Source organism: Lepidochelys kempii, chromosome 2 (assembly GCF_965140265.1).
Source record: "Lepidochelys kempii isolate rLepKem1 chromosome 2, rLepKem1.hap2, whole genome shotgun sequence".
In the NCBI taxonomy this organism is placed as follows: domain Eukaryota; kingdom Metazoa; phylum Chordata; order Testudines; family Cheloniidae; genus Lepidochelys; species Lepidochelys kempii.
This window is the reverse complement of record NC_133257.1, coordinates 271,253,957-271,277,164: the sequence shown is the minus strand read 5'-3', so window position 1 is coordinate 271,277,164 and position 23,208 is coordinate 271,253,957. Positions and strand designations below refer to the sequence as shown.

At 56.9% G+C, this 23,208-nt stretch overlaps 1 protein-coding gene across 1 annotated transcript in view; it reads left to right on the top strand.

Annotated features, from left to right (window-relative positions):
* The window catches only part of DRC11L (dynein regulatory complex subunit 11 like), an 82,895-nt gene extending 59,785 nt beyond the window's left edge, over positions 1 to 23,110 (top strand). The window contains exons 13-19 of the mRNA XM_073329700.1: positions 8,344 to 8,426; positions 8,795 to 8,902; positions 9,379 to 9,578; positions 9,794 to 9,880; positions 17,307 to 17,484; positions 22,216 to 22,454; positions 22,886 to 23,110. Of these exons, the coding sequence (XP_073185801.1) occupies positions 8,344 to 8,426; positions 8,795 to 8,902; positions 9,379 to 9,578; positions 9,794 to 9,880; positions 17,307 to 17,484; positions 22,216 to 22,454; positions 22,886 to 22,999 (1,009 nt within the window). The 3' untranslated portion in view covers positions 23,000 to 23,110. The remainder of the gene's footprint in view (positions 1 to 8,343; positions 8,427 to 8,794; positions 8,903 to 9,378; positions 9,579 to 9,793; positions 9,881 to 17,306; positions 17,485 to 22,215; positions 22,455 to 22,885) is intronic.
* The last annotated feature ends 98 nt before the right edge of the window (positions 23,111 to 23,208 follow it).

Genomic DNA, 23,208 nt, shown 5'->3' with positions numbered 1-23,208 from the left:
GCCTCCTGGCTTTCCAAAGTTCAGTTTGCCCCGAACCAGCCCATTCCTGGTAGAGGAATCCCTTCTCCCACAGGAATATCTCCTGGCTGTCCTCCCCGTGGGATCCTGCAGCGCTGGGGCGAGCAAGGGCCCTCAGCTTCTCTAAGGAAGGGTCAGGGCACACAGGAATAAATGGTAGAACCGGGCCACTGACTAGAGCCTCCTTCAGCGCACAGAGAGCCCTCTGGCACTGCTCGGTCTAGACCATCTTGTCTGGCTTCTCCTTCTTGCACAGCTCAGTGATGGGGGGCGACTATGGTGCTAAAGTGGGGAACAAATCTTTGATAATACCCTACCATCCCAATAAAGGCCTGTACTTGTTTTTTGGTTTGGGGCACGGGGCAGTCTCTGATCACCTCCACCTTGGCTGGTTCTGGCTTTAGGCAGCCGCTCCCCACCCGGTGGCCCAGGTAAGATATTTCAGCCATCCCCACCTTGCACTTCTCCACTTTTATGGTCAGCCCAGCTTCCTGGAGTCGGTCCAGCACTTGTTTAACCTGGGACACATGGTCCTCCCAGGTCTGGCTAAAGACACAGATGTCATAGAATCATAGAATACCAGGGTTGGAAGGGACCTCAGGAGGTCATCTAGTCTAACCCCCTGCTCAAAGCAGGACCAATCCCCAATTTTTGCCCCAGATCCCAAATGGCCCCCTCAAAGATTGAACTCACAACCCTGGGTTTAGCAGGCCAATGCTCAAACCACTGAGCTATCCCTATGTCATCGATATACACCACGGCAAAACTCTCCATCCCCCTCAGTAGCTGATCCACCAGGCGCTGGAAGGTGGCCGGCACTCCCTTGAGACCGAAAGGCAGGGTCAGGAATTCGTAGAGCCCCAGAGGGGTGATAAAGGCCGATTTCAGCCGGGCATCTGCATCCAGCGGCACTTGCCAGTAGCCCTTTGTAAGATCCATGGTGGTAAGGTACTGAGCTCCTTCCAGTTTGTCTAGGAGCTCGTCAGGCCTGGGCATGGGGTAGGCATCAGATACAGTGATGGCATTGAGCTTCCAATAGTCCACACAGAACCGGATCGACCTGTCCTTTTGGGGACCAGCACCACCGGCAAGGCCCAAAGGCTAGAAGATGGCTGGATCACCCCCAAAGCCAGCATGTCCCGGACCTCTCTTTCCAGGTCCTGAGCAGTTTTCCCTGTGACTCGGAAGCGGAAGCATCTTGTCGGCTGGTGCGATCCTGTCTGCACCTGGTGGACAGTCAGATTAGTGCGTCCAGGCTGGCTGGAAAACAGCTGTTGGTACAGATGCAGCACCCCTCTGATCTCAGCTTGCTGGGCAGGAGTTAGGCAATCAGAGAGAGGAATTGTTTCCGGGGGGAGCCAGCTCCTGTCTTGGAATAGATCTACTAAAGGGTCATCTCCCTGCTCCTCCCACTGTCCACACACGGCCAACACCACATTCCCCCTGTCATAAATGACTTCATCATATTCACATGGTACACCTGGCGGTGGTGCGCCTGTTTACCTCATTTAATTTCTTGACAACTTTAAAAGGGCCTTCCCAGGCGGCCTGTACTTTGTTTTTTCTCACGGGAATGAGAACCATCACCTGATCCCCGGTGACGTAGGCATGGGCCCGCACCATGTGGTCATAGCAGCATAGACCTTCTGCTTCCTCTGGGCTCTGGCCAGATTCTCCTTGGCCAAGCCCACGAGCTCAACAAGTCTTTCTTGGAAGGTCAGGACAAACTCCACCACTGATTCCCCATCGGGAGTGGCCTTCTCCCATTCGTCTCTCATCAGGTCCAGGGGCCCCTTTACCCTCCTTCCATATAACAGTTCGAAAGGTGAAAACCTGGTAGACTCCTGGGGTACTTCCCTGTACGCGAACAGCAGTTGAGGTAAGTACTTGTCCCAGTCCTGCGGGTGCTGGTTCATAAATGTTTGCAGCAGCATCTTTAGCGTTCCACTGAACCTCTCCACCAGCCTGTTGGACTGGGGGTGATATGCTGAGGCCCAGCTGTGCCGGACCCCACATTTCTCCCACAAACACCGGATCAGGACCAACATGAAGTTGGATCCTTGGTCTGTCAAGACTTCCTTGGGGAACCCCACTCGGCTGAAAATGGTCAGGAGCGCATCGGCCACGGTGTCTGCTTCAATGGAAGCTAAGGGCACTGCCTCGGGGTAGCGGGTGGCAAAATCTACTACCACCAGAATGTATTTCTTCCCCGACCGAGTCGTCTTGCTGAGAGGCCCCACGATGTCCATGGTCACCTTCTGGAAAGGCTCCTCTATGAGTCTCAAAGCCGCTTTCCCCTTGTCCTGGGCCTTCCCCACCCTCTGACAGGGGTCACAGGATCGGCAATACTGCCGGACTGTGGTAAAGACCCCGGGCCAGTAAAAGTTCTGTAGCAGCTTCTGCCGGGTGCGCCGGATTCCCTGGTGCCCTGTGAGGGGGGTGTCATGGACCAGGTACAGGAGTTTGCGGCGATACTTCTGGGGGACCACCAGCTGCCTCCTGATCCCACAGGACTCTACTTCCCCTGGGGGAGCCCATTCTCGGTCCAGGAACCCCTTCTCCCACAGGAACCTCTCCTGGCAACCTCTCCTCATGGTCCGTCCCACACTGAGGTCGGCCAGGTCCCTGAGCTTCTGCAAGGAGGGATCTTTCCTCAACTCGGCCTGGAACTCAGCGGCTGGGGAAGGGATGGGGGCCTGCTCTCTCTTGCTGGCTGGGTCTGAGGCCGCAACCTCTCTGAGCTTTGTCCCTGGGCACTGCCTCCCCACAGGGGCAGGGTCCTGCGCCTCCGGTGAGGTACCCCCCACAAGGTCAGAGCACAGTGCCCCTCGCCGGCTCTGGCTACGGGTCACGACCAGGGCGGTCTGGGGGTTGCTTGGCCAGTACTCTAGGTCCCCCCTGCATCAACACCTCAGTGGGCAAATGGTGGTGCACCCCCACATCCTTGGGGCCCTCCTTGTCCCCCTATTTCAGATGTACCGTCACCACGGGCACCTTGAATGGGGTCCCGCCCACCCCTGTCAGGGTCAGGTAGGTGTTGGGCACCACCTGATCTGGGGCCACCACCTCGGGCCGGGCCAGCGTCACCTCCGCGCCCGTATCCCAGTATCCATTGACCTTCCTCCCATCCGTCTCCAGGGGAACAAGGCACTCTCTCTGGAGGGACAGCCCCGCGCCCACCCTGTAAACTGAGCACCCTGAGTCCAGAGCCTCCAGCCCTCTGGTGGAGCTGGCCTGGGGTACTCTTCCCTCCTGAGCAGGTGGTAAACTGGCAGCCCCCCTTGCCTGGGCCGTCTGCCCCTTGTCCAGCTGGGTCCCTACCCAGTTAACCCTGGGTAGGTTGGGTCTGTTCAGTCTGTCCCTGAGCCTGGGGCACTGGGTCTGTACGTGGCCTCTCTGGCCACAGTGATAGCAGCTCAGGTCACGTTGGTCCCCTCGAGCGGGTCAGAGGGGCCCGACGCCAGACGTTCCCCTTGGGAGGGGGTTCTCCATGTTCCCCCTTTGGGAGGTCCTGTGGTGATTCTCTCTCTGCATCATGGCCGGCCTGTTCTTTTGGGACTCCTCCCTGCTACCCCCTGACCGACTGTTCACAAACTCGTCGGCCAGCTGCCCTGCGTGCTGCGGGTTCTCTGGCTTTTTGTCCACCAACCATAGCCTCATGTGGGAAGGGTACTGTTCATACAGTTGCTCCAGTACAAATAGGTCGAGCAGGTCCTCCTTAGTTTGGGCCCCATCTGCCCACTTGTGGGCATATCCCTGCATCCGGAGGGCCAGCTGTAAATATGCGCCCTCAGGGGCTTTACGCTGACTCCTGAACCTTCTCCGGTACATCTCGGGAGTCAGCCCAAACTCGCGGAGCAGGGCCTTTTTGAATAGTTCATAGTCCCCTGCCTCCACCCCTTTTATTCGGCTGTACACCTCCACGGCTTTGGGGTCCAGTAAGGGGGTGAGAAACTGGAGCCTGTCTGCAGGGTCAACGCTGTGCATCTAGCAGGCGTTCTGAAAGGCCGTCAGGAAGTCATCTATGTCCTCCCCCTCCTTACGCTGGGCCAGGAGGCACTTATCAAAGCTCCTTGCAGTCTTGGATCCCTCCTCACTCAACACAGCCAGGGCCTTGCTGCTCCTCAGCCTTGCCAACTCCAGTTCATGCTGACGCTGCCTTTCATGATCCTTTCGCTCTTTTTCGTGATCCTCCAGCTCTCTCAATTTTATCTCTCTTTCCCATTCCAGTCGCCTCAGCTCCAGGGATGGGGAGCTCCGCCGGGAGGATCCCCTGCTGGCTGCCGGGGTCAGGGTGCCCTCGGTATTCGCTGGGCTCCTCCCAGGCCCTCCCCTAGGCATAGATAGGGGGGTCTTGGGTTGCTCTTGGCAGCAGTATGACCCCTCCCAGCCGGGTCAAGCACCGGGGCCGCGCTGTATCTGCCGGGCTGCTTCCTTCAGAGGCAGGGATCGGTGCATCTGAGCGATCCTTTTCTTCCAGCTGGGCAATCAGCTGTTCTTTGGTGAGCCACCCAATGCGCAGCCCCCTCTGCCTGCACAGCTCTACCAGGTCGCTCTTAAGGCATCTCTTCCTGCTGGCCACTCGCAGGCCTGTGTGCTCGCAGCTCCCCATGGTTTCCAGGAGGAAACCCTATTGTGCCAGCCCTTCTCCAGGTCACCACCTCTTTCCCAGGGACAAGCCGCAGACTCCTCCGCCCCTGAGACTGCTCACCGCAATGCCCAAGGGGACCCCGTTATTGTAGCAGTCCTTCTCCCTGGTCACACACTCCCAGGGGTTAAGGGTAGCTCCTCCGCCCCCCGAAACCGCTCCTCTCTGAATCTTCAGCATGCCTGGTCCCTGTCAATCCCCCTTCATTTTACTGCTCCCCAGTCACTTACTGCAGGAAGCGCCGTCCATGGGGTGCAGTAGATCCCACCACTGACACCAGTTGTCATGGAGATTAGGGGAGTCAGGGCCCTACACCCGCACTTCCTGCGATTCACCGTGACTCCTAACCAGCCAGTAGAACAGAAGGTTTATTAGAGACGACAGGAACACAGTCCAGACCAGAGCTTGCAGGCATAAACAGGACCCCTTAGTCAGGTCCTGCTGGGGGGCAGGGAGATTAGTCCCCAGCTCTGGGGGCTCCCTTCTCTTCTCCAGCCCATTCCAAAAACGAAACCCCCTCCAGCTGACTCACCAAGCCTCCCCACAGCTCCTCCTCCAGACTTTGTCCAGTTTCCTGGGCAGAAGGTGTCACCTCACCCCAACCTCCCTCCTGGCTCAGGTTACAGGCTCAGGTTATCGTCCCAGGCAGTGAAGTCACCCCTTACTATCTCATCACCGATCCAGACAGTCCCAGTAAATTCCCCTGCCACATTCCTAGGTCAATCCACCCTACTCAGTCCCTGCTGCGTCACACCTGGATCCCCACCTTCCCCTGCTGGCCTGGCCTGGCGGTCCCTTCCCCCTGGCATACCCTATCGACTGCAGCCCCCTGGACCGGCGGTGCCCCCTCTTGGTGTGCTTCTACCTAGTTGACACCCCGAAGGTTCTGCTTGGCTGCCATTTCCTTCATCTTCAGGCCTTGCACCACCTTGTGTCCCTTTGGCCACAGTAATTACAATAATCTCCCTCAAGTCCCACGAGGAGAGTCGGCCCGCGCCGGCATTCCCGGGCACCCCTGAGTTGGGCTTCCTGAAGTCCCACCTTTGAGAGGTATCTGGGTGACTCCCCTTCTGAGTTCCCAGTGGGGGTCTCCCTCCTGCCCCCGATCTGCTGTCCACAAACTCATTTGTCAGTGCCCCCACACTGCGCAGATCTTTGGGCTTCCGGTCCACTAACCCCATCTTCAGGTGTGGAGGGCAGATGTCCTACAGCTGCTCCAACCCCACCAGGTGATACACGTCCTCTGCGACAGTGGCCCCTGCGCCCTTCCCCCACTTGCGGAGATATCCCCCAGGAGGTTGGCGACCTCCTTGTAAGTGACACCTGAGGTCTTGTGTACACCCTGGAATCGTTTCCTGTACACCTTGGGGGTCAGCTCAAACAGCAGCAAAGCCTGTTTGAACAGGTCATAGTCCCCCATCTCCATACCAACCACTTGGCTGGGAATGTCTCTATGGCCTTGGGACCCAGCAGGGGGGTCAGACAGTGGAGCCTGTCTGCGGCGTCAATCTGGTTCAGACCACACACCTTCTCAAAGGCTGTGAGATAGGCATCAGTATCCCCCCCATCCTTAAACTGGGGCAGCAGTTTTGTGTCTAGATTCCCCACAACACTGGCGACTCGGGGCCCTTCCCCACTTACCCCCCAGCAGGCCCTCTTGGCCCACTGCTCCTCCAACTCCAACTCATGCTACCGCTGTTCTGCACGGTCCTCTCGTTCTCTCTCTCTGTCCGCCAGTCTCCGCTTCTCCAACTCCAGCTCCTTCTCTTTCAGCTCCAGCTCCAGTCTCCGCAACTCCTCTAGGGAGGAACCTGACTGGGGTCCCCCTGTGCTGACTGGGGAGTCGGGTCTGAGAGACTCCCGGCTGCTACACGGACTGCCCCCATGGCTACTCCCTGGCAGTCCGGGCACCTTGGGAGCCCCCCTGGGGTCTGGAGCCTGTTCCTCAGATTGGTCGTTCTTTACAAGCTGAGCCATCAGCTGCTCCTTTACAGCACATTTAAAAGGGGGAGGGATAGCTCAGTGGTTAGAGCACTAGCCTGCTAAACCCAGGGTTGTGAGTTCAATCCTTAAGGGGGCCATTTGGGATCTGGGGCAAAAATTGGGGATTGGTCCTGCTTTAAGCAGGGGGTTGAACTAGATGACTTCCTGAGGTCTCTTCCAACCGTGATATTCTATGATTTATTTTTGTGGGGGAGGGATAGCTCAGTGGTTTGAGCATTGGCCTGCTAAACCCAGGGTTGTGAGTTCAATCCTTGAGGGGGCCATTTAGGGATCTGGGGCAAAAATTGGGGATTGGTCCTGCTTTGAGCAGGGGGTTGGACTAGATGACCTCCTGAGGTCCCTGATATTCTATGATTCCTCAGTGAGCCTCCTGATGCTCAGCTCTCTCTCCCTGCACAGATGTGCCAGGTCCCTCTTACAGAGCTAGGCCATTTCCATGCTGGTTCCTTTCAATTCCCTCATTTTATTGCTGGCAGCCACTCACTGCAAAGCACCTGCACTCGCAGACAACCGTCTACAGGGTGCATCCGCCAACCACCCTCTGCTACCACATTGTCATGGACTCACAGGTCATGCCCACTCTTGGCCCCATGCGGTCCATGGGGGGAACCCCCTTCAGTGACACACCCCTTCTCGGGGGATCCACTCTCTCTCAGGGGTTAAGCCCTTCGACCTCCTGGAACCGCACCTCTCTGAGCCTTAGCACGCCTGTCTCTCACTGTGGGCCCCCTCACGGAGTCCACTCGCTCTGGGCCCCTGGGGCCTCCACTCCCAGAGGGAATAATGCAACCCTGTTCTCTAGACTGGAGTAACTCTCAGCCAGCATAAAATAGGAGGGTTTATTGAGCATCAGAACACAGCACAGAAAACTCTCAGCACCCTCAGGCCTGGCCCCCCTCAAGCACAGCACATCCAAGTCTCCCCTGCATCCAGGTAGGCTCTGCCTGCTCCCTCTCTCCAGCCCAGAGCCCCCCTGCTTCCCAGATGGGCATCCGATATAACCTGCTCCCAGGCCCCACCTCTGTCCATTGTCTTCTCTCCAGGTAAACAGGATCGCCTGGGCCCCCCTCCTCTCCTCTGTCCTCTGGCTCCTCTGGCTGGAACTGCCTGGTCAGGTCACCGGGGTCCCCTCTCCGCAGCCCATTGTCCTCCCACTGGCTGAAACCAGCTGTGTGACTCCTGAGCTGGGCCTCCCGGTCACCAGGTCACCAGTCGCTGGGGTTCCAAGTTCGCCGGTCCTCTGTACCAACAAACCCCCTCTCCCATCCCCTCGTTAAACCAATAACACCCAGGGAAACTGAGTCCCAACCCCTCTGTATGCAAACTGTTGGAAACAACAAGGAAAAACCAAGAAACCCCCCCACTTCGTCACACCCCCCAGCTCCTCTGTGTGCCCTGACCCCTCCTGCACTCCAGTGGGCCGGACACACCCAGTTTCTGCTCCCCACAGCTCCCCGACACGCTTCTGTCAGACCCCTGCTATTCTGTCTCTTCAGAACAGTGCTGTCCGGGGCTAGACTGGATGGGCCCTGGCGGGGCTTCCCCAGCCTCTGCACCTTGCTGCAGCTCTCCCTGGCTCTCGTGGCAATACTGACCCAACCTGCCCCCCAGACTGTGGGTGGAGCTGGGCACAGCCAGGCGCCGGGCTCCCCTAATCCCCGCTCCCCCTCCAGGACCCTGGACTCTCTGTACGAGGAGCTGGTGCTGCAGGGAATCCTCAAGCAGGCCCAGCGCGTCCAGCTGGCTGACTACACGGGTGAGTCCTCCAGGGCCGAGGGGCTGGGATGGGCCCTGTGGAGGAAGGGACCAGCTCGCTGCCCCAGCAGTTCTCTGTTGAGGGTGCAGGCCAGCTCCTCACCCTGGGGGTGGGGGTGCAAAGGGGACAGGAGCTGTTTGCTGCTGTAGGGGAGGGAGTGGGGACAGGAGTCCTCTCCCCGCCCCATGCAGGCAGGGGAAGGGGGAGGTGTGTGTCTCGCTCCAGCTAGCATGCTGCTGTATGTGGGAGGATGTGTGTGTGGGGAGGGGTCTGACCCAGCCCGTGTCTCTCACCACCGGTGGGGTGGAGGGTGGGGAACTGTCTCTGTCCCCTTCTTCCCTACTGCTCACGCCTGCCTCCCCTGACAGGCGATTTCTGTTACCTGGGCACTACCCTGCGCATGGCGGGCATTGAACCCACGCCCTCGGTGATGGACATCAGGCAGAACATCACCCTGTATGCCATCCTTCGCCTGGGTAAGGGACCAGCCGCCCCATCCCGGTGCACGTGAAGGGGCTGGCGAGGGGGGGCAGGTGTTTGGTGGATGTACCCTGCCCTGCAACAGATGTTGGGGTGTGCACTGCACAAGGGTGCAGTATCCCTGCAGTATCCCCTGGCAAGAACAAACTTGCTGTGTGGGAAAGCCCTGCACCACCCTAGTCACTGCCAGGGCCTGGCACCATGGCTTGGCACTCCCACGGGGGGAGGAGGGTCTGGCCAGGCCTGGCACTTCTGTGGGGTGGGGGGAGGTTGGGCAGGGCTGGCATTCCCATGCAGGGGGAGGAGGGAAGGCATGGCCTGGCATTCCCATACAGGGGTCAGGCATGATTCAGTTTTTCTGTGGGGTAGGGGATGGGCATTCACATGGGGGGGTGTCTCCATGGGATACGCTGACAGCTATGTTGGGGTGAAGCAGAAACCTTCTCCCTGCCCCGCCCCCATTGTCCCCCAGGGTCCCCCACAGTGCACGAGCTAGCGCCCCTGGTGAAGTCCATCCTACTTGCTGGGCCTGCTGGAACTGGAAAGAAGATGCTGGTCCATGCTGTGTGCACCGAGACGGGTGCCAACCTCTTTGACCTGTCCCCAGACAACCTGGTGGGCAAGTACCCGGGGAAGGCTGGCCTCAGCATGCTGATGCACATGGTGTTCAAGGTACCAGCACAACTCAGGGCAGGACATGGGCCATTCCCCACCTGAGCAGGGCAGAGCTCAGACCCCAGAGGAGGGATGGGGCAGATTTTCACCTGGGCCTAGTGCAGTATGGTGTTGCGGGGTGGGGTGGGCAGGGTGTCCTAACGGGCCAGGGGCCTACCCTCCCCTTCCCTGTGGCTGGGGGCTCTGGCTAAACCTCCTCTCGGGCGCTCTAGGTGGCCAGGTTGATGCAGCCGTCTGTGGTCTGGATCGGGAACGCAGAGAAAACCTTTTACAAGAAGGTGCCGAAAGAGGAGAAGCAGGTGAGAGTTGGGGCCGGGGGCTGCTGGGGTGGGGGACCGTGTTACCAGGAGTGGGGAGGGTGTCATAGATCCTAGCTAGCATCCCCTCCTAGCCACACAGTAGGAGTCCAGGCCTCTGCTGCTCTGGGTCCCGGAGCCTGTATGGTCCAGCCACTGCCCCAATCCTTGGGTCTCTAGTCACAGTCTCAGGGCACAGGCCTTCTGTCTGGCCCCCTCTCAGGAGTGCTGGAAGCCACTGTCCAGCCATCTAGCACAGGTGAGTGCAACGCTGACCCTTCAGACTCCCCTGTACTCAAACACACCCTTTCCCAGAGCTCTGCCCTGACGTGTGAAGCTTCTGGTTACTGTTTAATGCTCTAGGGGCACGCAACAGCTGTGAAGCAGTGAACACACTCACACCTTACACACAGAGGGGAACACATTAATACTCTTTGACATAACCATGAAAAGCACAGGAGAGTACAAAACAACACACACTACCCCCATGTCCCTGCCTCAGTTTCCTCACCGTTCCAGGGCGTTCTTTGGATGGGTGTCAGCATCCCATCGGTTGTGCAGTCTTTGGGACCATGTGGGCTCAGGAAAGTGAGCACGGGACCCCTGCCCTATAAGGCTGCTACATGGTGGGTGTGACGATGTGACTCAGCAGGGAGGGGGGAGTGTTGACCTGGGAATGTGCCCTGGGGATGGGAGACCTGAGAACCTGTCACCTGAGCCAGGAGGGGGAGGGGGAGGTGACACCTCTGCCCAGGAATGTGAACAGAGGCTGCAGCAGGGAACCTGCTGGGTGAGTTTAGTTTCAGTTTGGGGCTGGGGAGAGGAACACAGGGAACCCCAGGGCTGGGGTCTAAGCTCCCTGCTCCCCCAGAAGGACGTGATTGAGGGGTCCTGGTTGTACCCACAAGCTCTGTTTTTGGACTGTGTTCCTGTTGTCCAATAAACCTTCTGTTTTACTGGCTGGCTGAGAGTCTCAGTGGATCCCAGGAAGAGGGGTGCAGGGCCTGGACTCCCCCACACTCCGTGACAACTGGTGGCAGCGGTGGGATCTACTGCACCCCGTGAACGGCGCGTCCTGCAGTAAGTGACTGGGGAGCAGTAAAACGAAGGGGAATTGACGGGGACCAGGCGTGCTGAAGATTCAGAGAGAGACGGTTTCGGGGGGCGGTTAACCCCTGGGAATGTGTGACCAGAGAGAAAGACTTTTGCAGTAACAGGGTCCCCCGGGGGATTGCAGCGAGCGGTCCCAGGGGCGGAGGAATCTGCAGCTCGACCCTGGCAAAGAGGTGGTGACCTCGAGAAGGACTGGCACACGAGGGGCTTTTCCTGGAAACCGTGGGAAGCTGCCCGGCCTGCTAGGGGCCAGCAGGGAGATGTACGCTAAACGCCTGAAGAGCGACCTGGTGGAGCTGTGCAGGCAGAGGGGGCTGCGCATCGGGAGGTCCACCAAGGAACAGCTGATTGCCCAGCTGGAGGAGAGGGATCGCTTGGATGACCCGATCCCTGTCCCTGAGGGAAGCCGCCCGGCAGACGCAGCGTGGGCCCTGGGGCCTGACCGGGCTGGGAGGGGTCAGACTGCTGCTGAGGACATCCCGAGACCCTTCCTACCTATGTCCGGGGGAGGGGTTGGGGGAAGCCCAGCGAATACCGAGGGCACCCTGACCCCGGCACCCAGCAGGGGATCCTCCCGGCGGAGCTCCCCATCCCTGGAGCGGAGGCGGCTGGAATGGGAGAGGGAGATGAAAATGAGGGAGCTGGAGGATCATGAAAAACAACGTCAACATGAGCAGGAGGAGAAGGAGAGGGAGCGTCAGGAGAAGGAGAAACAAAGACAGCATGAACTGGAGCTGGCCAGGCTGAGGAGCAGTGGGGCCCCGGCTGCGGTGAGTGCGGGGGGACCCAAGACTGCAAGGAACTTTGATAAGTGCTTCCTGGCCCAGCGGAAGGAGGGGGAGGACATAGATAGCTTCCTGACGGCCTTTGAGAATGCCTGCGAGATGCACAGGGTTGACCCTGCAGACAGGCTCCAGTTTCTCACCCCCTTACTGGACCCCAAAGCCGTGGAGGTGTACAGCCGAATGACAGGGGCGGAGGCAGGGGACTATGAACTGTTCAAGCAGGCCCTGCTCCGTGAGTTTGGGCTGACCCCCGAGATGTACCGGAGAAGGTTCCGGAGTCAGCGTAAAACGCCTGAGGTCACCTACCTACAACTGGTCAACCGGATGCAGGGGTATGCCCGCAAGTGGACAGCTGGGGCCCGAGCTAAAGAGGACCTGCTGGACCTAATCGTACTGGAGCAACTGTATGAACAGTGCCCTTCCGACCTGAGGCTGTGGTTGGTGGACAAAAAGCTCGAGAACCCCCAGCACGCAGGGCAGCTGGCCGACGAGTTTGTGAACAGTCGGTCAGGGGGTAGTCGGGAGGAGTCCCAAAAGAACAGGCCCCCCCCGATGCAGAGAGAGAGTCACCAGGGGGCCTCCCAGCGGGGAAATAGGGAGAACCCCCTCCCACGGGGAACGCCTGGCGTCGGGCCCCTCCGACCCGCTCGAGGGGACCAACGTGACCTGAGCTGCTATCACTGTGGCCAGAGAGGCCACGTACGGTCCCAGTGCCCCGGGCTCAGGGACAAACTGAGCAGACCCAACCTACCCAGGGTTAACTGGGTAGGGACCCAGCTGGACGAGGGGCAGACGACCCAGGAAAGGGGGCCTACCAGTTTACCACCTGCCCCGGAGGGAAGAGTACCCCAGGCCAGCTCCACCAGAGGGCTGGAGGCTCTGGACTCAGGGTGCTCAGTTTACAGGGTGGGCGCGGGGCTGTCCCTCCGGAGAGAGTGCCTTGTTCCCCTGGAGGTGGATGGGAGGAAGGTCAATGGATACTGGGATACGGGCGCGGAGGTGACGCTGGCCCGGCCCGAGGTGGTGGCCCCAGATCGGGTGGTGCCCAACACCTATCTGACCCTGACAGGGGTGGGCGGGACCCCATTTAAGGTGCCCGTGGCAAGGGTACACCTGAAATGGGGGGCCAAGGAGGGCCCCAAGGATGTGGGGGTACACCACCATTTGCCCACTGAAGTTTTGATGGGGGGAGACCTAGAGTACTGGCCAAGCAAGCCCCAGGCCGCCCTGGTTGTGACGCGTAGCCAGAGCCGGCGAGGGGCACTGCACCCTGACCTCGGGGAGGGTATCACACCGGAGGCGCAGGACCCTACCCTGGTGGGGAGGGAGGGCCGAGGGGCACGGCTCAGAGAGGCGGAGGCCTCGGACCTGGCCAGCGAGAGGGAACCGGGCCCCATCCCTTCCCCAGCCGCTGAGTTCCAGGCCGAGTTGAGGAAAGATCCCTCCTTGCGGAAGCTCAGGGACCTGGCCGACCTCAGTGTGGTACGGACCATGAGGAGAGGCTGCCAGGAGAGGTTCCTGTGGGAGAAGGGGTTCCTGTACCGAGAATGGGCTCCCACAAGGGAAGTAGAGTCCTGTGGGATCAGGAGGCAGCTGGTGGTCCCCCAGAAGTATCGCCGCAGGCTCCTGTACCTGGCCCATGACATCCCCCTCGCAGGGCACCAGGGAATCCGGCGCACCCGGCAGAGGTTGCTACAGAACTTTTACTGGCCCGGGGTCTTTACCACGGTCCGGCAGTATTGCCGATCCTGTGACCCCTGTCAGAGGGTGGGGAAGGCCCGGGACAAGGGGAAAGCGGCTTTGAGACCTTTGCCCATCATAGAGGAGCCTTTCCAGAAGGTGGCCATGGACATCGTGGGGCCTCTCAGCAAGACGACCCGGTCGGGGAAGAAATACATTCTGGGGGTGGTAGATTTTGCCACCCGCTACCCCGAGGCAGTGCCCTTAGCTTCCATTGAAGCAGACACCGTGGCCGATGCGCTCCTGACCATTTTCAGCCGAGTGGGGTTCCCCAAGGAAGTCTTGACAGACCAAGGCTCCAACTTCATGTCGGCCCTGCTCCAGTGCTTGTGGGAGAAATGTGGGGTCCGGCACGACTGGGCCTCAGCTTATCACCCCCAGTCCAATGGGCTGGTGGAGAGGTTTAACGGGACGCTAAAGATGATGCTGAAAACCTTTATGAACCAGCACCCGCAGGATTGGGACAAGTACTTACCTCACCTGCTGTTCGCATACAGGGAGGTGCCCCAGGAGTCTACCAGATTTTCGCCTTTCGAACTGTTATATGGCAGGAGGGTGAGGGGCCCCCTGGACCTGATGAGAGACGAGTGGGAGGGGAAGGCCACTCCCGATGGAGAGACAGTGGTGGAGTATGTCCTGATCTTCCGAGAGAGACTGGCTGAATTCATGGGCCTGGCCAGGGAGAATCTGGCCAGAGCCCAGAGGAAGCAGAAGGTCTGGTATGACCGCACGGCACGGGCCCGTGCCTACGCCACCGGGGATCAGGTGATGGTTCTCATCCCAGTGAGAAAGAACAAACTACAGGCCGCCTGGGAGGGCCCTTTCAAGGTCGTCAAGCAGCTCAATGAGGTAAACTATGTGGTGGAGCTGTCAAACCGGGCGCACCACCGCCGGGTGTACCATGTGAATATGATGAAGCCATATTATGCCAGGGGGAATGTGGTGTTGGCCGTGTGTGGACAGTGGGAAGAGCAGGGAGATGACCCTTTAGTAGATCTATTCCCTGGGACCAGAGCTGGTTTCCCCCTGGAACCAATTCCCCTCTCGGATCAGCTAACCCCTGCCCAGCAAGCTGAGGTCAGGGAGGTGCTGCATCCGTACCGACAGCTGTTTTCCAACCAGCCTGGACGCACTAATCTGACTGTCCACCGGGTGCAGACAGGGTCGCACCCGCCGATAAGATGCTCCCCCTTCCGAGTCACAGGGAAAACTGCTCAGGACCTGGAAAGAGAGGTCCGGGACATGCTGGCTTTGGGGGTGATCCAGCCATCTGCCAGCCCTTGGGCCTCGTCGGTGGTGCTGGTCCCCAAAAAGGACGGGTCGGTCCGGTTCTGTGTGGACTATCGGAAGCTCAATGCCATCACTGTATCTGATGCCTACCCCATGCCCAGGCCGGACGAGCTCCTAGACAAGCTGGGAGGAGCTCGGTACCTTACCACCATGGACCTTACAAAGGGCTACTGGCAAGTGCCGCTGGATGCAGATGCCCGACTGAAATCGGCCTTTATCACCCCTCTGGGGCTCTATGAGTTCCTGACCCTGCCTTTCGGCCTCAAGGGAGCACCGGCCACCTTCCAGCGCCTGGTGGACCAGCTCCTGAGGGGGATGGAGAGTTTTGCCGTGGCGTATATTGATGACATCTGTGTCTTTAGCCAGACCTGGGAGGACCACGTGTCCCAGGTTAGACAAGTGCTGGACCGACTCCAGGGGGCTGGGCTGACTGTAAAAGCGGAGAAGTGCAAGGTGGGGATGGCGGAAGTATCTTACCTGGGCCATCGGGTGGGGAGCGGCCGCCTAAAGCCGGAACCAGCCAAGGTGGAGGTGATCAGAGACTGGCCCGCTCCCCACACCAAAAAGCAGGTCCAAGCCTTTATTGGGATGGCAGGATACTACCGAAGATTTGTGCCCCACTTTAGCGCCATCGCCACCCCCATCAAGGAGCTATGCAAGAAGGGGAAGCCAGACACGGTGGTCTGGACCGAGCAGTGCCAGGTGGCTTTCCGGGCGCTGAAGAAGGCTCTGGTCAGTGGCCCAGTTCTGGCAAACCCAGACTTTGACAAGCCCTTTGTGGTGTTCACCGACGCCTCAGACACGGGACTGGGGGCGGTGTTAATGCAGGAGGATGAAAAGGGGGAGAGACACCCCATCGTGTACCTGAGCAAGAAGTTGCTACCCCGGGAGCAACAGTACGCGGCCATCGAGAAGGAGTGCCTGGCCATGGTGTGGGCCCTCAAGAAACTAGAGCCCTATCTCTTCGGGCGACACTTCACCGTCTACACCGACCACTCTCCCCTGACCTGGCTGCACCAGATGAAAGGAGCCAACGCCAAGCTCCTGAGATGGAGCCTGCTCCTGCAGGATTACGACATGGACGTGGTCCACGTGAAGGGAAGTGCCAACCTGATAGCGGATGCGCTGTCCCGGAGAGGGGGCCCCGAACTTCCCCAGGTCACTGGTCAGCGTGACCCCGCTCAGTTCAGTCTCAAAGGGGGGAGAGATGTGACGATGTGACTCAGCAGGGAGGGGGGAGTGTTGACCTGGGAATGTGCCCTGGGGATGGGAGACCTGAGAGCCTGTCACCTGAGCCAGGAGGGGGAGGGGGAGGTGACACCTCTGCCCAGGAATGTGAACAGAGGCTGCAGCAGGGAACCTGCTGGGTGAGTTTAGTTTCAGTTTGGGGCTGGGGAGAGGAACACAGGGAACCCCAGGGCTGGGGTCTAAGCTCCCTGCTCCCCCAGAAGGACGTGATTGAGGGGTCCTGGTTGTACCCACAAGCTCTGTTTTTGGACTGTGTTCCTGTTGTCCAATAAACCTTCTGTTTTACTGGCTGGCTGAGAGTCTCAGTGGATCCCAGGAAGAGGGGTGCAGGGCCTGGACTCCCCCACACTCCGTGACAGTGGGTGACCTTGGTCTCTCCTACTTCCTCTTATCTGGCCTCCTTCTGTTCGTGTGCCTCGCTACTTAAACCCCCTGGCATCCTTTGTGCTGTCTTCGGGGTGAGTTCCCACTGCTCCTGCCTTTCCCTCTCCCGTTCCAAGAGTCAGCGAAACTGGTTTTCTAGGGATTTCACTGACCTATTGTTTTTGGGTGTTTGCCCCGAGTAGGGTTGTTAAATCTAAAGAACCCCATGGTATCTTTCATGTGTGTCCCCACTATGAGACCCGTCAGCAGTGCTGGCCCCACTGACATATAGGCACTCATAATACAACTGGTTTTCAGAATACCCCTCACGGCATTAGCCAGAATTCATGACTTGTACAGACGTTGCCCCAGTTCATGCCAGAGGGGCAGGAGCACCTGAGAATGTGCATTGGAACAGCTGTACCCTAACCTGTGCCAGACCCCTAGCTCTGGTTCCAGTGACCCCGCCCCTGCCTGCAGGCTCGCCCTGACCCCAGGAACCCTGGCCCATGGGCTCGCCCTGACCCCAGGGACCCTGGCCCCAGTGACTGTGCACCCCACCCATGGGCTCAACCTGAATCCCATAACTCTGCCCCCCCGCCCGTAGGCTCGACCTGATCCCAGTAATTCTCCGCCCACCTGCCCATGGGCTCGACCTGAGCCCAGTAACTCTGTCCCCCCACTGCCCAGGGCTCGGCTGGACTCCCTGTAACTCTCCCCCCACTGCACACAGGCTCGACCTGAGCCCAATAACTCTGCCTCCCTGCCTCTCCTGCAGGCTCGACCGGACCCCAGGGACCCTTTCCTCCCCGGACCAGCCCCCCCGTAACTCTGCCCCCCGCCTGTGGGCTCGACCTGGCCCCATGACTCTGCCCTTTGCTGCCTCGCAGGCTGACCCCAAGCGTCTGAAGAGGGATTTACCCAAAGCCCTGAAGCTGCTGAAGCCAGAGGATCGGGTGCTGCTGATCGGCACGTCGGACAAGCCCTATGCAGCTGACGTGAAGATGCTGTGCAAAGCCTACGAGCGGATCCTCCTCCTCCCCCGGCCTGACTATGCATCCCGCTACGGTGATGGAGGGGCCTGGCCCAGGCAGAGCTGCTTGTAAACTCAGCCAACTGGTGCTGATGACTGGCTGGTTCCTTCCCTTTTCACCAGTGCTTTGGGGGCCTGTCACGGGGTGCCCCGTTGGATTTGGCCCCTTGACCCTGCTCATTAAAGATTCAGGGACACTCCAAGCTGGTGCAACACCCGTGCTCTTTATTTAGTGTCTGTTTCCCACTACCAGTTTCCCACTATTGACAGACTATTTACATGGCTTGGCCTCACACCGGCCTGACCAGCAACAAACTAGTAGGCTCTTTCATCTCTCTGAGCCTGACCTTCCACTCCTGGTCTCCATCCCCCTGTAACCATGCAACCTCTGGTGGGACACAACTGAGAGTATCAGTTCAGGACAAATTGCTTAGAGCAGGGCAGTCACAGCCCAAAGCCGGGGGTTCTTCATGACTAAGGCACCAAACCAGCCAAACAGAGAGGACTTTGGTTTTATCCCACAGGCTAACCATAAGTCACACAAGCAATTCCCTCAGACACTCCAGTTTCCCAGTATCACCACCAGCACCACTCGTTATGGGGACGAATGGTTTTGAAAACCAGTACCCCAGTAAAAGAAAAAAGGTTCTCTCGATCCCAAAGGACCAAGCCCCAGACCCCGGTCAATATACAAGTCAGATCTTACCCACAAATCACGCTGTTGCCAATCCTTTGGAATCTAAAATCTAAAGGTTTATTCAGAAAAAGAAATATAGATGAGAGCTAGAATTGGTTAAATGGAATCAATTACATACAGTAATGGCAAAGTTCTTGGTTCAGGCTTGTAGCAGTGATGGAATAAACTGCTGGCTTAAGTCAAGTCTCTGGAGAACATCCACAGCTTGGAAGGGTCATTCAGTCCTTTGTTCAGAGCTTCAGTTTGTAGCAAAGTCCCTCCAGAGGTAAGAAGCAGGACTGAGGACAAAATGGAGATGATGCAGCTGCCTTTTATAGTCTTTTTGCCATGTGGCTTGTGCTTCCTTTGTTCCAAACACAAGCTACCCAGCACATGGCATGGAAAAACCTCAGTTCTGTCCATAGGCATGTCCCTGCATGCCTGGCTGAGTCACAAGGTGTATCTGCCGTCTTTCAATGGGTCAGTTGTGTAGTTGATGGTCCTTAATGGGCCATCAAGCAGGCTAGGTAGTGCAAAGAAGAGGAGAGATGCTTATAAAATCTGCAGGTGACTCTAAGCTGGAGGGGTTGCAAGCACTTTGGAGAACAAAATAAGAACTGAAAACAACCTTTGCAAATGAGAGAATTGGTCTGAAATCAACATGATGCAAGTCAGCTAAGATGAGTGTGAATTACAAGAGTTAAAATCAAACACACCTGCCATGGGCAGCAGCAAGCCAGCTGTGAGCAGCAAGAGCCATTTGCTAGCCTGGGAAGGACCTTACCCCAGTGCAGGGGGGAGTGGCCTGGATTGTGCAGGTGTGCGGGTGCGGGACGATTACATTCAAGTCCAGGGCCCTATAGGTACTCACTGCAGGATGGGGCTCAGAATGACGGGGAGCCTGGGGGATTTACCTTCTTTTATTGCTTGGCTTGGCTCGGCTTGATCCCTCCCTGAGCATCCCCCCCCCTCAAAGCTCTCTGGGGACCTCGCTCTGTGACTTCCCAGTCTCCTTGCCCCACCCCCGAATTGCAGTGTCTGGGTTTCAGAGGAGCAGCCGTGTTAGTCTGTATCCACAAAAAGAACACGAGTAGTTGTGGCACCTTAGAGACTAACAAATTTATTAGAGCATAAGCTTTTGTGGGCTACAGCCCACTTCATCAGATGCATAGAATGGAACTTATAGTAAGAAGGTGTATATATATATATATATATATATATATATATATATATATACAGAGAACATGAAAAGGTGGTAGTTGCCATACCAACTCTAAGAGGCTAATTAATTAAGATAAGCTATTATCAGCAGGAGAAAAAAAACTTTTGTAGTGATAATCAAGATGGCCCATTTCAGACAGTTGACAAGAAGGTGTGAGAATACTTAACATGGGGAAATAGATTCAATTTGTGTAATGACCCAACCACTCCCAGTCTCTGTTCAAGCCCAAGTTAACGGTATCTAGTTTGCAAATTAATTCCAGTTCAGCAGTTTCTCGTTGGAGTCTGTTTTTGAAGCTTTTCTGTTGCAAAATTGCCACCTTTAAGTCTCTTACTGAGTGACCAGGGAGATTGAAGTGTTCTCTGACTGGTTTTTGAATGTTATGATTCCTGATGTCAGATTTGTGTCCATTTATTCTTTTGCGTAGAGACTGTCCGGTTTGGCCAATGTACATGGTGGCAGAGGGGCATTGCTGGCACATGATGGCATATATCACATTGGTAGATGTGCAGGTGAATGAGCCCCTGATAGTGTGGCTGATGTGATTAGGTCCTATGATGGTGTCACTTGTATAGATATGTGGACAGAGTTGGCATCAGTCTTTGTTGCAAGGATAAGTTCCTGGGTTAGTGGTTGTGTTGTGTGGTGTGTGGTTGCTGGTATTTGCTTCAGGTTGGGGGGCTGTCTGTAAGCGAGGACTGGCCTGTCTCCCAAGATCTGTGAGAGTGAGGGATCATCTTTCAGGATAGGTTGTAGATCTTTGATGATGCGCTGGAGAGGTTTTAGTTGGAGGCTGAAGGTGACGGCGAGTGGCGTTCTGTTATTGTCTTTGCTGGGCCGGTCCTGTAGTAGGTGACTTCTGGGTACTCCTCTGGCTCTGTCAATCTGTTTTTTCACTTCAGCAGGTGGGTATTGTAATTATAAGAATGCTTGATAGAGATCTTGTAGGTGTTTGTCTCTGTCTGAGGGATTGGAGCAAATGTGGTTGTATCTTAGAGCTTGGTTGTAGACAATGGATCGTGTGGTGTGGTCTGGGTGAAAGCTGGAGGCATGTAGGTAGGCATAGCGGTCAGTAGGTTTCCAGTATAGGGTGGTATTTATGTGACCATCGCTTATTAGCACAGTAGAGTCCAGGAAATGGACCGCTTGTGTGGATTGGTCAAGGCTGAGGTTAATGGTGGGATGGAAATTGTTGAAATCATGGTGGAATTCCTCAAGGGCTTCTTTTCCATGGGTCCAGATGATGAAGATGTCATCAGTGTAGCGCAAGTAGAGTAGGGGCATTAGGGGACTAGAGCTGAGGAAGCGTTGTTCTAAGTCATCCATAAAAATGTTGGCATACTGTGGGGCCCTGCGGGTACCCATAGCAGTGCTGCTGATTTGAAGGTATACATTGTCCCCAAATGTGAAATAGTTGTGGGTGAGTCCCTGGGTTAACACTAGAGTGTGGGGGAAGGTGACTGCATGATTCAGACCCCAGTCCAGCCAAGGAGCTGGCAGTTCCCAGCTCCAGGACCCCAAGCAGCAGCAGCCAGAGCAGCGGGCTGGGCTGTGCTGAGCTGGGAAGGTGTGATGTTATGCATGTAATATATCATCTCACTGAAAGGTGACACAAGGCCAGAAAGAGTTAATTAACTCACAGACTGACCTGACCCATGGCCGAAAGACGGATTAGGAAGAGATGGAAATGAATAGAGCTTTGAAATGCAGCCGACATTGTTAGAGGTAGAAGGGGAGATGTTTGCTCAGGTCTTGTGAGGTCAGCAAACAAGTCTTGTCTATCGCTATAGCTTTGATTCAAAGATCAAAAAAGGAGTATTAACATTTAGGAAGACACTGGAGTGAAATCGTATTATTGTCTGTATGTCTCTTTGAAGGTTGTGGTAACCTGTATCTGAACTGCTTAATGGATAAATGACCCTGTGCTCATTGCCTGTGATGTTTGGGATAAGGAAAGTTAAGCCTATTGTTTTCTCAGGCCAAAAGGCTGCTGGAAATGTATAAAAACCCTGGGACACAATCCTTCTTCATCTCAGATCTGCTTTGGGTTTCAAGAAGGGGAAACCCTGAGCCATAAGAATTGAGATCCCCAGTCACTGACTGGAGTCACCCTGACTATGGACATTGGACAATAACCTCCGGACTATTTCTAAGAGAACTTTTGGCAGCTACAAACTCACCATCTCCGCTAGGTATCTGGACTTCAAGAAATTGAACTCAAGTCTGTATGTATATTGATCTTTCAACCAACTCTCTCTCTCTCTTTTCTTTTTTAATAAATTTTAGTTTAGTTAATAAGAATTGGCTATAAGCGTGTATTTTGGGTAAGATCTGAGTTATCATTTGACCTGGGTCTGGGGCTTGGTCCTTTGGGATCAGGAGAACCTTTTCTTTTATATGATGAAATAGGATTTTCAGAGTTTATCATCCTATGTTTGACAGGTGTGTCTGGATGGAGGCCTGAGGCTGGATACTTTAAGGGAACTGTGTTGTTTGGACGTCTGAGTAACCAGGGAGGTGCTGTAGAAGCTGTTTTGGGCTGGCTGGGTAAATCTAAGTATTGGAATATCCACCAGCATTCAGGGTTTGTCTGCCCCGGTCTGTTTGCAGTTCAGAGAAGGGTCTGGAGAAAACCCACTTAACACCTCCCCCACTCAGCCTGTTCTGCATCAGCTACTGCACAGATGTCCCGCCCCCCTGCTTGCATTGCTCCATGGTGGTGATGGTGGGAGTTTGGAACATTATGTCTTTCCCCTGCAGCCCCCCAGTTCCTCCACCCCGTGCCCTGTCTCTCCTCCTATCGCCTCCCCCCAGCACAGGCGGGTCTCTCCCAGAGTTCGCCCACCATTGTCCCCTTTGCCTCCTTAGTGACCTGGCAGCGCCTGATCAAGAAGCATGGCGGCACCGTCACCACTGGCCTGGACGTCAGTGCCCTGGCCAAGCTCTCGGACGGCTACAGCCAGGGGCACATGGCACAGGCCGTACAGATGGTACTGACTGAGCGGCGCCTGCTGCAGATGCTCAAGAAGCCGCTGGGGGCAAGCGAGTTCCTGCAGCAACTGGCAAAGGCCGACCCCATTTACAGAGAGGAGGAGAAGACACTGCAGGTGCCTGGCTGAGCCCCAGAGATCCCAGCCCCCCCATATTACTGTCACCCCTTGGGGCAGGCACAGGGGAGCCCTTCCCTCCAGCCTCTCACCCCAACCTTGTCCCTGCCCCTCACGTTATTGTCACTCCTCAGGGCAGGCACAGGGGGACTTACCCCCAGCCCCCCACCCAGCCTGGTCCCTGCCCTCCACATTACTGTCACCTCTTGGGGTAGGCACAGGGGGTCCCTCCCTCCAGCTCCCCCCATGTTACTGTCACCCCTCGAGGCAGACACAGGGGGCCCTCCCCCAAGCCCCCTAACCTGCCCAGGTCCCTGCCCACCATGTCACTGTCACCACTAGGGGCTGACTCGGGCCCACCCCTGCCATCCCCCAACCCAGGGGATGACCTCTGCACTGACCTCACTTGCTTCTTTGTGCCCTCTTGGCAGGACTGGTACATGAAGACTCCATTGGGTAAGAAGCGACTCAAGGCAGCGCAGGAGAGAGCAGACAAGAAGGAGGGAAAGGGGAAGGACAAGACAGGAAAGAAAGGGAAGAAATAGTGCTGGCTGAGGGGTCCTGCATCTCCCTCCCTGGGCTTTATGCTCTGGGGCCCTTGGGCAGGGCAGCCCCATAAAGCCAACTTATTCTTCGTCCCGCCCATCTGTGCAGAAAGAGGTCTGTGCATGGATGGGAGTGAGCTGGGGGAGTGCAAGTGCGTATGTGGGGCAAACCTGGAGGGGCGGTGTACTTGAGCTTGGGGGGGTGTCTG